Here is a 16,544-nt window from a genome sequence, read left to right on the forward strand (position 1 = left end):
TCAGTTACTTAAACAAATCACTGTTTAGATTGTATCATGGATTCTTCTGTATAAGAGAGAGCCTACAGGCTACAGCATCAGCTACATGTATGAAATAACAAGTTAGAATTGAGCCAACAACACCCACAGGAGGGAATATTCTTTAAGCTTTATTTAACGGGAGAAAATGAAACAAAAAAATGCATCATAAAAAGAAAACACTGTCTTTTTTAACATTATGAAGTTTATTTTAACACCAGAAATTCAAGTACTTCATGCTAGTGCTACTAAAAATGAAACATGGCTAAAATGACATTAAGGTTAGGCTGTAGGTTCAGCGGTTTCTCTCTATTCAGTATGTTCAAAGGAGTACCATGAAGCCAAAAGAACATTGTAAAAAAACCAACACATTTTTATCATTCTTTCAAACGTACAACCCGGAGAGAATGGCAATGTGAAAAATCACAAAATAGAAAAAGTGTGCAATAAAATGTGAAAGAACAGTTCATCATGTCCTCTTGTCACTTCCAGTTGGGTGCAGAACTTCGGAGATGAGGGGCTGGCCCTGCTGCTGAATCGGTTAAAGAAACTACAGGACGACAAAGACGAGTGCTCGTGAGACATTTAAACACACAATAAGCAATTTTACTCTTTAGCAACGTGCTTGTAATGTCTGTTATTTCTTCTCTTTTCTCCACAAACTAGAGTGAAATGTCAACACGAGATCATTCGCTGTCTAAAAGCCTTTATGAACAACAAGGTAAGAAAATGTATTTTGACTTCATAGAGTTCTTTCTTCTGTTTTACATTCTTGTTTCCTGTAGTTGTAAAAGAGCAACTTAAAGAGTCATTGTAATCCCCCGTTGTTTGCTTGCTGCAGTGTAGCAATTATTCCACTAGAGGGCGTGAAGAAGTCACTGACTGTTCATTACATGCTGTCAATAATAACTCTCCCGCTTTTAATTCGTGAATGCATCCATGCTAGATAATTAGTATAAATCTCTCAGGAATCAAATTTTAATGATGACACATAATTTGAATGAATTTAAATGATGTGGAGCCTGCAAAAGAAAAATCGATTCTGATGTAAACACTATAATTTTAAACCTGAAAGGCTGATCGTTATCTTGCTGCAGACAATAAACCTTACAGCCCCTCATGCTGCTTTGTCTCATCTTACTTTCTTTCTTTAGTACGGCCTGAAATCCATGCTGGAGTCAGAGGAAGGAATCCCCCTGCTGGTCAAAGCCATCAACCCCCGGGTGTCTCACATGATGGTGGATGCTGTCAAGCTGCTCTCTGCCATCTCCATATTGGAACATCCTGAGAACCTGTAGGTATTAGGGACGTTCTGACACCATGTCTTTTAATATGTTGTACTGAAATGATGAGCCTTGAAAACCAATGAATTTCCAAATTTTAAAGTCTCAATGCAATGTTTTCTATTTTCAGTAAGAAGCAAGCCAGCATTTCATATTTATAATTGACCTGGTTTCAATTGAAGCTGTCAAGTAAACCGACATAATGCACTTTTTTTTTTCTGCATTCATTATTTCAAGGCTAATTTTGCATTTGTGTTTGGATATTTGATGTAACAACTAGAGGAGCACTTATTGTAGAGTCTGAGCCGACATTCTTTTAGTGGCTTTAAAAGCCATTTCCCCCTGCTACAACAACTACCTATACTTATTGCCCACTCTCTACTAATGATACTGCAGAGTGATAAAAGCATCTCCGCTCAGTCTATGTCTGTTTCATCCAAAATGTGAGACACACAGCTGAACAACTCCTCACTGTCCATGGAGCACATAATGCTGGAAAATGGAGGTGATTATTTCTCCAATAACCTAGAGGGGCCCCATTTCTGGAAAGACGTTGTAATACTCCCACGGTCAAAATGTTCTTTCATTTGTATACAATCCACATGTCCAGCCAGTGCCTTGTTCTCTGAATCAGTGGCTCTGAATTCCAGCGACTGCTTTACAGTCTCACTGAGAGAATATTTATCCCGTGCTCAATTGATGCAAAAAACAGATAAACTCAGACACTGCCATGGATGAATGTCATCTAATTTGCCAATAGGCTGATGGCAACTTGGCATGATTGGGCCATTTACAATAAGTCTGTGCATCTCTAGTAACAATGTTTTCTATGTTATGTATAACTGTGTGTTTTTTTTTGTTGCAGACATGAGCGTGTTTTGGAGGCCATTACAGAAGAGGCAGAGAGACAGGACATCGAGAGGTTCCAGCCTCTCCTTTCTGGCATGAGAAATCACAACATTGCTCTTAAGGTGCTCATCCACACACCTACTCTAGCAATTACAAACCTGCATGTTGATAAATGACACAGACCCAAAGACATTTGATAGGCAGCCCCAATCAATGCAACCTGCCCTGTAAAAGACTGACTCAGCAGATACATATTGTGTTTTGTATTATAGTTAATCATATTTCCCTTTAGTCTGAATTGTGAAGCTAACTTTCCGACGTTTTTTCAACAGGGTGCCTGCATGCAGCTAATCAACGCCTTGATAAGCCGGGGAGAAGAGCTGGACTTCAGGATCCATATTCGCTCTGAGCTGCTAAGATTGGGACTCAGAGAGCTGCTGACGGTACAGAAAAAACTCCCTTTTGATGTTTTCAAAGTGACTCTCTAACAACACACACATTTGCAAGTACTTACTCTTCTTGTCTCTCTTGATGCCTCTGTCTTGCTTATGCTTTGAATTTTTTCTCTCAACTGTCCTTACTCAATGTTTGTCACATTCTCCCTGTCATTCTCCCTCCTTCCTTTTCATCCCGCCGCCCGTATCCCATCGCTCTCCCTGCAGGAGGTGCGGAAGATAGAAAACGAAGAGCTGAGGGTGCAACTCACGGTGTTTGATGAGCAGGCTGAGGATGACTCTGAGGACCTTAAAGCACGTCTCGAAGACATCCGCATTGAAATGGAATATCCTTCCACTGGGCAAAATTGTCCCTCTGTAAAAAAATGTCAGGGTCAACTTTTTGACCTTGGAAATCTATATACGTGGTTACAACATAACTTTGCATGCTTGTGTTTTCGCTTTTACTTCATTTTCTAGTTTTACCAGTCAAAGGACTCACTTTTATCATGTTTTGAAAGAATATGTACCGTCCAACAAATAGCAAATAGCAATGCACATATCCCTTTTTACTATGAAATTAGTTTTCAAAGAGCAATCCACACAAAATATATATTCTTTTATTTCTAAGCCTGACCCCTTACTTTATGAAGACAATTTTCGTAACAGAAATGAATATTTTCATACTAGAAAAGCATAATCCTTCGGGCTCTAGGGGCAGTGTAACCCTATCCAACTTTTTTTTTTACATCTAAATCTGTTTTTGCCAATTAGCAGCTCACAAACATTTGCTCCTCATCTGCAGTGCGGTAAAAACAGCAAAACATCCAACCACTGCTGGACTTTGACATTGCTTTGCTGCAGGTCTGAATTATCAGTTTTTTTTACAGATAAGGGTCAGACCAATTACTGCTTAGGAAACGGCAACTAAATTCTTTGCAAATATGATAAGTCTATCATGATGTTGTCCTGATTTGAAAAAATGCGCGTTTACAGATTAAAAGGAGGCTCTGTGTTCTTTATCACACAGCTCTTAATGCTTAAGGCTCTTTGACTCAGTGTGACCTCCAGGATGGACAGGGATTTGAGAGAAAGCTATTCAGTGTTACGACAACAGAGCACTTTTAATAACGGCCTAAAAATAATTCAAACCCCTCCTGTAATTCAGTGTTCAGTTTATGGCTTGCAATTATATTTATCAACACCAGGTGTCTCCTAGGGGTACCAACACCTAAACACCGTCTGCCACCCTACCACAGCACTGAATAACCACTGATTTAATTTTGAAAACCTAAACTTGTGCGATAGAACTGGTTGTGGTAGTTGTACAAGACATGTTCTAAAGTTGTTTCTGTACAACCAAGCCTATAAGATGGGCTTAAAATTCTGGTCCCAATTACTGCCGATTCTGAAGTGCACAAATGGCATTCAGTGTTCAGGTTTGTTGCTCCAAGCCTTGTAAATGGTGTGTATACAGCATAAGTAACTGCAAGACTATTCAGAATTGTCACTGATTGTTTAAGATGTTGTGTGTAGGACTTTAATTTGATTGTGTTAATTAAGCCTTAACTGCTTTTGCTTCAATGATGTGAGGGAAGTGTTTGATATCCTAGTGAACACTGTGAAGGACTCCAAGGGAGAAACCCACTTCCTATCCATGATGCAGCACCTGCTGCTAGTCCGTAATGACTACTTGGCCAGGTAACACACGTTCATATACACACTCACACAAGTGAATTCCCTCTCACACTTGCACCGACCCAACCTTTCACATATGAGAGCTGAAATGTTGATATAGGTTTTGTGACTACATATATTTGATCATTTACACAAGTCCAATGCCATTTGTGGGTGAAAACTACAATAAGGCTAATTATTAATAATTGCACAGTCAGAGGAACACTGCATGTAGCAAAAGGCAAATATGCAAAGACTGACTCTAGAATAAGAATGAGGAGGCAGAATTCAGATCCCTAATTGCAGCCAGATGCATCCATATCATAAAGACAGTAGTTTTGTCACAGTCACTGGTAATTGATTGTCAGTTCCAGTGCAGTCTTATAAAAGTAAAGCAAAAAAAAGTAGTAGTAGTCCTCCTGTCCCTCCTCTCTGTCCGATCCTCAATTTGCTGTTTGTTTTCGAGAGCATCGTTCAAACGCTGAAAAATTAATACATGCAAAGAAGTCCAATTCCATTTTAATAGAAATGAGCGCCAACACCCCTTATCACCAGAAATATGCTAATGTCTCTCCCTGTGTCTTCCAAAGCCCTCGGGGGTTTAGCTGGGGAAACAGAGGAGAGAAGAAGAGTGAATAATTGAATGACAAGACGGGGATAGAATAATGTTAAGGAAGTGAGGAGTTGTTCGGCATAGTGCTCGCACATTTTGACATGCATGTCCACTTTCACAGTCAGCGGGAGGAATGTTTTGCTTTTCTGAATATCAGAGAAAGCAGCCTGCCCAGGCATGCACACATCTGAGTTTGCAGTGTTGATGGTCAGTGTTGCCTTGATGGTATCAGACAGGCAGGAAATTGTGGTTTATTTTTAACACAGCTTGGGGAATAAATTGTGAGGCTGGGAAAGGTACGTCGGACCAAACAAACGGTCCCAGCTGAGGTCTTTTACCCCCCTTCTCTTCCATCCCTCCCTCTCTCCTGTCCTGCTTCCTCCATCCAGGTGATCTGTGATCCACCACAGAGGTGGTCTGTAATGGACTCCACAGAGAGACAGGAAGTGAGGGGGAGGGAGAGCTGTATCGTGGCAGAAAATCCTGCTTGATAATTACAGTGATGAAGAGAGAAGCGAGGTGGAGGGCGAGACTATAATGAAGAAGAAATTGAGAGTTGAAGTAAATTGCTAGGTAGATGTTGAGGGAATGAGGGAGAGACGTACAGGGAAAAGAAGGCTTTGCATTTGTTTGGGAATAAATGAAAGAGCACCTGCTGATTTGCTCTTGCAGTTTTTCAAGTGGAAATGATTTCCTGAGAATCTAACAGAATACTTAAATGCACTTACATGAATACCATACCTCTAGTCATGCACATACTATAAATGTACACACTTCAAACAGCCTTATAGATTTAAAAATGCAATGAAACCTATCTGTATTTTATGATTTAGCAAATGTGTACAACGTCAGGCCTGATTACACATCATATGTCATCATTGAGTGTGGTCAGGCTTGCAATAAATGCCAGATGTAGGATGTAGCCAAACAAAACATCTCTTCCACTTTGACTCAGTTTCACAGAAAGACACTAGATGTCTCTCTCGCTCCACGGATAAATCTACGCTGTAGGGGAAAAAAACCTTGAAGTATATTGAAGGAGTGGAATAAGTGTTAGACAAAGGCAGAATGACTAAGAGAGACGAGATGCAGGGAGACAGAATAAATAAAGTATTGAGTTTGTGACTCTGAGAGCATCTAATGGGGTCAGGGAAAAAGACACCTCCAAAATTGAGTGTCTGTGTGAAGCTGGTTTGATCAGACACGGGGCGCTGGACATATACCAACACACTCTCAAGAACACAGTTGCACACAATCAATCATTGTGACAAGAAACTCAAACTGTCATGGTCACACAGACAGCCAATCTCAGCAGCAGACAGAGACAGAGTGACGAGGCATATGTGTTCACACATCGGCCTGAACAAATGAACCTGCTTTCTTCTCTTCAGCACCATGCTCTGCTCAACATAATGTGCCATATCTGTTATAAATGCAGGTTACACTGGCATATTTACCATAAAACTTGTGCTATGAATCTCATTTTGGACTAAACATGTGAAGTATGGTGTAGAAGTGACACATCTGTTATGTTCCCAAGCATTACATACTAACTCTCCTCCATTGTTTCCCTTTTTCCATCCTTCTCTCTTTCTGTCTTGTAATCCATCTCTCTGTGAATTTGTCACTCTCTCCATCCTGCAGGCCTCAGTACTACAAGTTGATAGATGAGTGTATTGCTCAGATTGTGCTTCATCGAAATGGAGCGGACCCGGACTTCAAGTGCCGTAACATCAGCTTCAACATTGAAGGCTTGATAGGTGAGTTTCATAGACCAGAGAACACATATAATCTACAAAATCTTTCCTTCTCTCAAGTATACATGACATCAACAAACAGCCTCCAACATGTAGAGCCTTATTCATTCTAAGAGTCATTAAACTTCAACGCTGTGGCACAGTGCTGTGCGAGGTGAACCTTCAACCATGTTTCACTTCTCACCATCCCCACTCCAAACCCTGACATGATTACTGTGTTTCTGTCAACAGTATAATACCTGGCCTGTGTGATTTAACCTTGGTCATAATACGATAACACTGTTTTAATTCCATGGTTTTCATGTGTAGTTGCACAATACCACCACAGGGTAGAGCCAGAAGGGAAGAGTGCGAGAGCTTGAGCTGAATTGTGCTACAGGTTTTACAGTCACTGGTTGGTGGTAAAAAATGAACTGTACTAAAAGGATAAAAGCTTTATGTCAAACTAAGCAATCCCAGAGTGTGATTTTACTGTATAGTAGATGAGATTCATCACGTATCATCAACATTTGATCCCTGACACACAATTGGTTTTGTTTAAACTCTTAGGCACACTCTGGTGAATGTATTAATACTAGAAGTAAGAATTCAGCAAGGCCCAGGTACATGTGTTTCGTGTGCCTATACAGTAGGTTCACAACTTTTGAAGTAGGTCTCAAAGTGGTCATTATTCCTTATTTTAATACCGCCCATTGAAAGATCCTGTCCTAAAGTCCTTTCAACTGGAGTGATGAGGAACATAAACTTCAGTCCTCCTGCAAAAAGAAAAAGAAATAAAATGGGCTAATCTTTAGCAGTTTGAGGTTATCAAATCAAGTTGAGTACTTTCCAAAGTCACTGCCTTTTCAGAACAATGTTCCCTCTTTGTGTTACTCTGCCTTTGCTGCAGCTCGGCAAAAAAACAGTTTCGGGGGAAACCGAAAAAAGGGAATTCTAGAAAGACTTTGGAGGGTTCTCACTTGATTTGATTAACACAGACTGCTGGAGCCTCATATTGGCTTCAGAGAGATATGTTTTTGCACAGAACGAGGACTCACATTTCCCTCTATCGCTTCCATTGCAAGCACATTTGGGAAAGATCTTTTAATGGCTAGTAATGGTTACAGCAAATTAAAGTCATTTGATGCACATGTATGCACATAATTCTAGTTTTAAGACAGATTTAAAAAATGGTTAACCTTGTAAACATATCATCTCAGCATGCCTACCAGCTACTGCAGTCACATAACACAGACTTTTCTTCGAGCATCAAGAAAGCACTGTGACAGCCACTGATCGGTGTCATTTCCTGGCACTGTTTTTTGGTATACACACATGAAATGCTGAACTTTGCTCTGGTGCATAGGTGTATAAGTGCATGTGGAATTGCGGACTTGAGTGACAGCACCAAACGCTGACTAGGATACACCTGCTGACTATAGTAAACCAAACCAGAGCATAATGGAGTTGCAGGCCGTGTCTCAAGAGTTCAATACTCCTTTATGGCAGGTCTCCGTTGCTCACCGCAGGAGGCTCTAATTGCACTGCTTCTAAATAGGTCCTGACATACACACAAACTGGCTGGCCTCCTTTAAGGCTGCCAGAGTTATTATCGGTGGAAAGCAGCCCAATTCTGCCCTGCATGCATTATTTAGTGTTTTTCTTTGAACTCTGAAATTCAGCACAGTTTTCTCCCCATATTCTGGCTCCCTTAGTGCTCTCTATTCCAAGTTTGTCCCATTTAGCCTTGCCACCATGACAGAAGCAACAGCCCCCCTTCTTCCATTACGCATCCAATAACCATGTAAACTCATACAAATGCACGCTCTGAGATTGTGTGTGGGTTGGCATATTATTGTGAAGTCCTTTCATCTGGCAAAATCTTCTCTCTCACAAAATAGATTTCCCATTTTTCTCTGCATAGCTTATCTAGATATAAGGAAACTTGGACTTCTTTTTCGAGCAGCCATATTTTCATTTTCACTCAAACTTTATCTCTTCACAATCTGTATATTTCACTTTCTATAAGTTATTCCATTGCTTGATTTAGTATTTTTGCTTTCGCACAGCTCTTCTATATGTTTGATCCCTCTCATGGGCATCGTGATTAGCTGTCTGTGATGCAGTGCCTTAATGGCATTCATCTTCATGCTAATTAGTTATTTTACTGCACCTGCTGGGTAAGCTCTTGGGCACAGAACCACAAGTATGCCCTGCAATTATTCTGCAAAGGAACCCTGGTGGTCAGCATGTGTCCTTCTCCCCTAGTCATCTACCAAGCAGAATCTCTGATAGAGGATAACTCCAAGACTGTTATTTAATGTTTCTTTTTTGAATAGAATAATCTATTATAAAATTGTGTCAGATGTATTCTGTGCTCCCACCTCTCTTGCACACACAGCCAGACAAAGGTGTATGTATTGAAAGGTAATGTTGCATAGAGGCAGAATGCAACAGATGGCATCCTGTTGTAATGAGATGCCTCCCCAATCTTCTCACAGATCTTGACTTTGAGCGTGTGATAAGGGAAGAACAGGGAGACCGATAGGATGCTTTCTTTGTGTGAATGCATCTGTTTGTGAATGTGTATCTGGGCGCACAGCATGTGCCAGACTGAAGGGTGCGATGTCTTCACTTCCAGACATGTGCAGGTGCATTGTCTGAAACCCTTATCTTATCCACCACCTTTATTTTTCCCTCTTTCTCTTTTCCATTATCCTGTCCTGTCTCTGTTTGTCCGCAGACAACATGGTGGACCAAACCAAGGTAACAACAAGCGAGGCCAAGGCAACTGAGCTGGAAAAGAAGGTGAAATACACTCCAAATTGTTCACATTAAAACCAGACATGCACACACACATGGCAACAGCAAGTCACACACAGACACATTTTCATGTCATCCCAGATGCACACAACCTCACAATCAAAAGACATTCATGTATTGTTAAGCTCTCCTGCTCACGCACCACCACACACACACACACACACACACACACACACACACACACACACACACACACACACACACACACACACACACACACACACACACACACACACACACACACACACACACAGTAATTTTGTTCGACCAGTGTCTGTCTGACATGAGATGACAAATAAGAAGAAAGGGAGGGAAAGAGGGTGACTAAGAAAATGATTATACGTGACGGACACATATTCTATAGGCTAGCAAATAACACACACACACACACACACAAGGGGGTAAATGCCTTGATTGCGACGTGCTTTTGGACTGATGGTCCTCTTCCAGTGACAGGATAATTGCAAAGAGAGAGCTGAAACTAGCCTTCATTCAGGCATGCATAAAGACACACACTCACATTGGATCATATCCATTTATCCACACCAGCACACATTACATGAACACACTTGGATTCATTGACACACACACACACACACACACACACACACACACACACACACACACACACACACACACACACACACACACACACACACACACACACACACACACACACACACACACACAGAGCATAGTGCTAGGGGTAATTGCAGGAAGTCTCTTTGGCAGGAATTAGGGATGAGGCTGTCAGGACGCTGACAGCTAGAGTAACGGAGCTGCTGTCGGAAAATGAAACGGCCATGTGTGTCTGTGTGTTGATGTTGTCATCTGTTTAAATACTCTTATCCTGTTTGTCAAGTGTTCTAGAAGAAAACACTTGACGATTTATGAAAGTGGTGACATTAAACTCGGATACAAAATGTTATTTTTTCTCTTTTTTTTATGCATAAGCTTAAAATGAAAGGGAGAAGTGAACTAATAGAAGTGCAGTAAAGCATCCTAACTCAATAATTGACACTAATTACCAGTGAAATTATATAATGAAACTGAAAGCACTAGACTGTAAGGAATGGCTTCTATAGGCCTTTGAGCTACACAAACGGCTGCACCTTCAAGAGGGAGAGTAAAAGCTTAGGCATGCTTTGCTCCCATATTTCAGTTGGAGAACCCTTGTGATTGGCAACTTTGGGATTGATATTAATGCATTGTATTTTATTTTGAGAGTTTACTGCTCTTAAGTCTTCCTTTTTAAATTCAATTGTTAAGAAAATGATCTTTCGTTTAAAGGCCTCTAGCTTTAACCTAATCCTGTAATATAACCCCTTCTGAATGGAGTAACGCCGTACCCATTCTTCATTCATTTTGCCTTTAAGATAATATAAGAGGTACTTTATTAATCCCAAACTGGGACATTTTTGGAAAATTATTTTATACTTAGAATGCTTTATAATATGTTAAGATATTGCTTTGGTAATTCATTACTAATACTGTTCAGTATTGAATTTGAATTCAAATATTCTGTTTAAATAATATTTGTTGGGTAAAATACATTTGTTGTCTTTGGTATGTGCCTCATATCCAGGAGAAGAGTTTTGTTTGCCAGGTGGATATGAACAAGTTGCACATGATTAGCTGAATATTCTTAAAACATACACATTCGAAACATTCTTTTTTTTCACAGTATCTGTGCAGTCCTGTTGCCAATTGGATCTTTTGTTAGTGCCTGAGAAAGTATGTTTTGCTAGCCTCGAGAGAATTCTTCTTGGAGTTGAGCACAGCACAAAAATGGAAAAGCCACCAAAAGGCTAATTTGCATTTCAAGAATACTGCAACTAAGCCTGTCCCTCTCTATGCCTTCTTCACACGTGTATTAGCTGGATTCAGAGTTGACAGCACGCCACGAGTTGCAGGTGGAGCTGAAGAAACTGGAGGGCGACTATGAGCAGAAGCTGCAGGACTTGAGCCAAGAGAAGGAACAGCTGGCCACTTCTAAACTGGACCGAGAAAAGGAGAACCAGGGACTGCAACAACAGCTAGGCACTCTGCAGCAGCAGGTACTCACACACTTGCTTCTCTTTCCTTTAACTGAAATCAATCCTAGTATAAAAAAAGAACTGTTTTGCATTTTAAGCAAAGTATTTGCTGTGTGAATTAATCTTACAATACACACCTACATCTGTTTAAAAAGTGAGCTGAACCTAGTATGACATTAGGAGTCAATATTGATTGAGTCAGATAATTGAATCAGTGAGTTTAATGGAAGCACACACCCACACAAAATGGAAACTTCTGCTAGAGCTGCAAGAACTGAACATATTTTGAGCCTTAGATAAATCAAATATTGCAGAAGTCTAAGCACCACAAAGTTGTCCAACAACCATGCACGCCCACACAAACACAGAAGCCCCCTGGCCTTAAATGATGTAGCCAACTGCCAGCATGGCATGAAAATAGGAAACAAACTAAAAGGATATCGTGAGAACAAGCCAAATCCTTTAGAGATTAACAAACTCAATAAAAAAGTGGAAAGTGGGGAAATTGGAGTATAGAGAGTGACTAAAGGGAGAAGAAAGAAGAAGAAAGGAAAATGATGGAGATGGCACAAACAGAATGTTTTAAGGCCAAGATACACACACTGGGTGTGTGTGTGTGTGTGTGTGTGTGTGTGTGTGCACACTCGTCCAGTAGGGAGGCAAGGATGAGGATTGTTTAGCTGTCAGTGTCCTGCTGCCACACCAGCTGGATTCTGCCTCACAGTGACACCCAAACCCACAAACACACCCAGTGACCCAGAACAGTCTACCTCTGTGCATGTGTGCTCATGACCACGTGAAGATGTTCCTCCGTGTGTGTGTGTGTGTGTCAGTCAGCGAGAGAACTACACAGCTTCCAAAATGAGTTTCATCCAAAGTGGCTGATGCCAGCAGAGTCATCTTCTCCCCACACTAAAGTCCAAACACGCATATGCACACATAGTTGTCCGATGCATCAACAGCATCCTCAGCCAGGCATCAGACGAGCTTCTCATACTAAGATGGCTCACTTCCTCTGTGTTTGAGGCGCTGCCCATCGAAGATTTCTTCACATGTAGAGATCTCTCACTGTCCTTCCGTGTGAAGCTGTGCCCAACTCATCATCTGCTGCCTCACTAAGAAAGCTTGCCTCGAAGGCCCTTTATGTCCATTACTGTCTTCTTTTCAAAGTCTGAGGAAACGACACAAACAATTTGCTCCGCTTCATACAGACACACTTTCACATGCACGCTGTTCACACTCAACACACCTTCTGTAAGGCGAACACACCCAGTGGATCAACTTCTCCGTACTACGCTTTGAATCACATAAAGTAAACTCCCACTCAGAGCGCAGTCCTCGCAGAGGCCGATATTAGCTGGCTCATTTTAATGACTTGGACAGTTCTCTCAAGAATTCTGCCTCACTGATGTAAATACTGAGATTAGTAATTCAGTGTGGAAATAAAAAAGTCATTTCACGCTCACTTTTAATTTGTTTTAGTTTGTCCTCTTAAAAACTTTTTTCATTTGAATTCCTCTGTGGACTTAATTCCCTCTGTTATGTTTTTCTCTTTGTGCCTCCATCCTCTCCCCATCTCTCACAAAACTCAATCCTTCCCTTGCTTTAATCCCTCTCTGTCACTCCGTCCCCTCTTTTGTATTACTTTTCTTTCTCTCAAATCTAATCACTCTGTTGGCACAGCTATTCTATTGAAATGGTGGAAATTGCCAAACGCTATACACAATAATGACAATTCAAGGAATGAACGATATACAGTCAAGTCGTACGTACATGAAGTGACAGTGTGTGGTGTGAAGGTCTCCAGCCACTCATATTATTATTAAATGTTTGATAACACACTCCATCATTCCTCTCCTGCAGATTGAAAAGCTGTCGAAAGATCTGGAAGAGGCTAAGACCAGAGTTGTCACAGTTACTGTTCCCGTGCCAACACCAGGTTTGCAGCCTCCACCTCCAGCCCCTACTCTCCCAGGTCAGAATGCAGGTATGCCCCCTCCACCTCCACCCCCCGCCCCCGCCCCTACCTGGCCAGACAGGCATGCCTGGTCCCCCACCACCTCCTCCTCTACCGGGTCATGCCTGTATTTTTACTCCTCCTCCTCCACCTCCATTACCGGGCATGCCGGTACCTCCCCCGCCCCCACCCCTCCCTGGCATGTTTGGACCGCCACCCCCTCCACCTTTACCTGGGATGGGACCTCCACCACCACCACCTCTGCCGGGGTTTCCTGGTGCCCCTCCTCCACCGCCAGGCCCAGGCATGCCTCCACCTCCACCATTTGGCATGGGGGGCTGGGCTGCCTCCGCACCACCCTCACTGCCTTTTGGACTCTTGCCTAAGAAGGAGTACAAGCCTGAGGTCCAACTGAAGAGAGCCAACTGGAGCAAGGTCAGTCCTTAGATGCTTCCATATATTATTCACTTTGAAAAGTGATCATGAAGTCATCAGTGATTAATCTGGCAGAGTCCAAATAGGAACATGGGGCTTTACAGCTATACGGCATCGGCCCCTAACCACTGGACTCCCCAGGGGCTCCTGTCCCTTTTTACTGGACGTGATGAACTGACAAAGTGCTCTGATTTGGATTGAAGCACAGTTCTGACCTGTCCACCAGGAATGTGGTGACATGCATATGCGTCATGGTTACCAAAACATTAGCATAATAAGGTTATAAACACGGCCTGACCTGTTTTAACTCAACAGGGCAGGTGTGAAATGGTGGAGATTTTGTGAGATATTTTATAATTTAGTCTTAGTTCGGTTAGTATTTAATGTCCTCAGAGATCTCTCTTTATTGTGAACAAACCTTTCAGCATAGTTTTGGCAATACAGTTAATATCAGTGTGAAAGCACCGTGCGTCTTTCTGCAACACAAGTTTTTTTAATTAGGCACATGAAATCCCCAGAAATGTCAAATCTAGCATACACGGTTTTTGTTTTGTATTATTGTTTAATTAGTTAAAATAACTTGTGGTGGCTTGTTATGTGATATTCTGTCTCGATGAGGCAGTTCTGTTTTTCAGCTCCTAATGAGAAGGTATGACTCCAACTTAATGTAAAGTTAAATGAATTTTAGCGTGTTTAGTTTCAAATATGTTTTGAAATGGTTCAAGGGGAGAGAAATATGAGCGGGAGCTTTACCAGTGAGAGTTTGACCTAAAGTGTCTCGCATGCAAACGTGTATCTCATGACTATGTGCTTCATGTTCTTCTCCACCCTCTCATCTGTGATGGTTAAAACATCAAAACGGCCCTCTGTCTTTCTTTAGCCTAAAGCTACTGTTTAATGGCTTCAGCAGACTTCATCAGCATTTAACTTCTCTCTCTCTCTCTCCTCTCTCCGCCGCTCTCTCTCTTGCTCTCTCGGGCTGGTGAGAGTGTTTGACGAGGATGTCACAGAAATTGCTTTTTAATAAGCCTTCTTCTTTTAACTGCGCCACTGAAAGATAATTAAATTGCTGCTAGAAAGGACAGTATTCTTTTGTAATTTAAATTAACTTTTTTTCTCTGGCTTGGTTTCATCCTCCTTTTTGCGCACTCTCTTGCTTTTTCCTTTCTTGCTCCTTCAGCTCATCCCCATATCACATTTCCTTTCCCTTCTCTCTGTCGTTTCTGTCCAACGCCCCCATCCCCGAGGCTTTGTCCATAATGAAAGGACTGATATCTGTAAATTTACTACCACTTCTTTCTCTCTCGCTCTCTCTGTTTCAGCTCCTCTCTTTCTCTTTTCCTTTTATGAGAACATTCAGAAAGTAAAGGAAAAACATACTAAGTTAATTGTGACTTTAGACCAGAATAGAGTGACGGAGGGAGGGAAAGGAAGAGCGATATCAAGACAAAGGGAGGGAGGTAGAGAATGCAGCTGGGTAGGGATGAAGCAGGAAAGAATGGAGGGTAGGGAAAAAGTGGAACCCTGTGTATTTCTTTTGATCCCTGTCTGTGAAGCTCTGGCGCATGAGATGCTTTGTGGTAGAGACAATCTGTGAAGATTAGAGGAAATAACTACCTGTTTCCTCCTCTTTCTTTCCTCTTTGTGTCTTGCTTCCTTCCTTCAACCCCCTCTTCTCTCTCCATCATACCCTGCCTCTTCCTTTTACAGCCCGGCTGTTTCTTTTGTTCTGCCGACTCCTTTATCTGCTCATCTCATTGTTTGCCAGGTGCACAGATGACCATTTTGGGAAAATTGAGTCAATTTGATGATATGGCTATCTAACAGATACAATATACCTCTATCTATTTCATTTTATCTCCCTCTGTCTCACCTTTCTCTCTCTGTCTATTCTGGCATGTCTCTCTCTTTAGATCGTACCTGAGGAGCTCTCTGAGAAGAGCTTCTGGACCAAGGCAAAAGAGGAGAAATTTGAAACCACTGAGCTCTTTGCCAAACTCACCTTGGCCTTCTCCTCACAGTCAAAGAGTGAGTGTGTGTCTTCGGCTTGTGTGTTATTTATTTTATTTACCACTGCTGTTATCATGTTGTGTTTCACAGTAATGAGCAATGTCTCACTCTCTCTCTCTCTCTCTCTCTCTTTCTCTGCCCAATTCCATGTCTATTTCAATCCTCGTGCTTTGCTTCCATCAGCCACTAAAGGTAAGAATATCCCGCACACACTTCCACTTAGTTATTTTTTCCCACATCCTCTCCACACTTTCTCACCCTTCACTTACTCTGCTTGGAGGACACACTATGCATTTACATTATTCAACAACACAGTGTCAAAACAGCATCTCACAAAAGTTCATGAATAAACCCCCCACACCTTTGTTTGTGTGTGTGTTCGTCTCCTCAACGCGCCCGCGACTTGTAGTGCAGAGAGGGAGCGCCCTGTGTGATAAATTGGGACTTGGGGACAGAGGAAGAGATTGACAAAGAGAGGAGGGTAGAGGGAGGGATAAGGAGAAGGTCACTGATGTCCTTTGACTAGCCACCTGCTGTCCTGGCACAATGCGCTGACACACTCTTGCGAGCGCTCACACACGCACACCTGTCCACTCCTCTCACCTTGTCCCACTGTCACTAAGCCTTCTGCTCCAACTCCTCCATATTCATATCATAACCAGGACACCAGGAA

The 16,544-nt window shown here is 41.9% G+C and overlaps 1 protein-coding gene across 1 annotated transcript in view; it reads left to right on the forward strand.

Annotated features, from left to right (window-relative positions):
- The window catches only part of LOC134860124 (protein diaphanous homolog 1), a 35,839-nt gene extending 19,618 nt beyond the window's left edge, over nucleotides 1-16,221 (forward strand). Inside the window, 14 exon segments of the mRNA XM_063876966.1 lie at nucleotides 511-594; nucleotides 685-739; nucleotides 1,173-1,312; nucleotides 2,167-2,272; nucleotides 2,483-2,593; nucleotides 2,813-2,930; nucleotides 4,168-4,285; nucleotides 6,519-6,634; nucleotides 9,354-9,418; nucleotides 11,311-11,490; nucleotides 13,333-13,473; nucleotides 13,475-13,861; nucleotides 15,775-15,889; nucleotides 16,055-16,221. Of these exon segments, the coding sequence (XP_063733036.1) occupies nucleotides 511-594; nucleotides 685-739; nucleotides 1,173-1,312; nucleotides 2,167-2,272; nucleotides 2,483-2,593; nucleotides 2,813-2,930; nucleotides 4,168-4,285; nucleotides 6,519-6,634; nucleotides 9,354-9,418; nucleotides 11,311-11,490; nucleotides 13,333-13,473; nucleotides 13,475-13,861; nucleotides 15,775-15,889; nucleotides 16,055-16,221 (1,903 nt within the window).
- Nucleotides 16,222-16,544: the final 323 nt, after the last annotated feature.

Source organism: Eleginops maclovinus, chromosome 23 (genome assembly GCF_036324505.1).
Source record: "Eleginops maclovinus isolate JMC-PN-2008 ecotype Puerto Natales chromosome 23, JC_Emac_rtc_rv5, whole genome shotgun sequence".
Classification (NCBI taxonomy): Eukaryota; Metazoa; Chordata; class Actinopteri; order Perciformes; family Eleginopidae; genus Eleginops; species Eleginops maclovinus.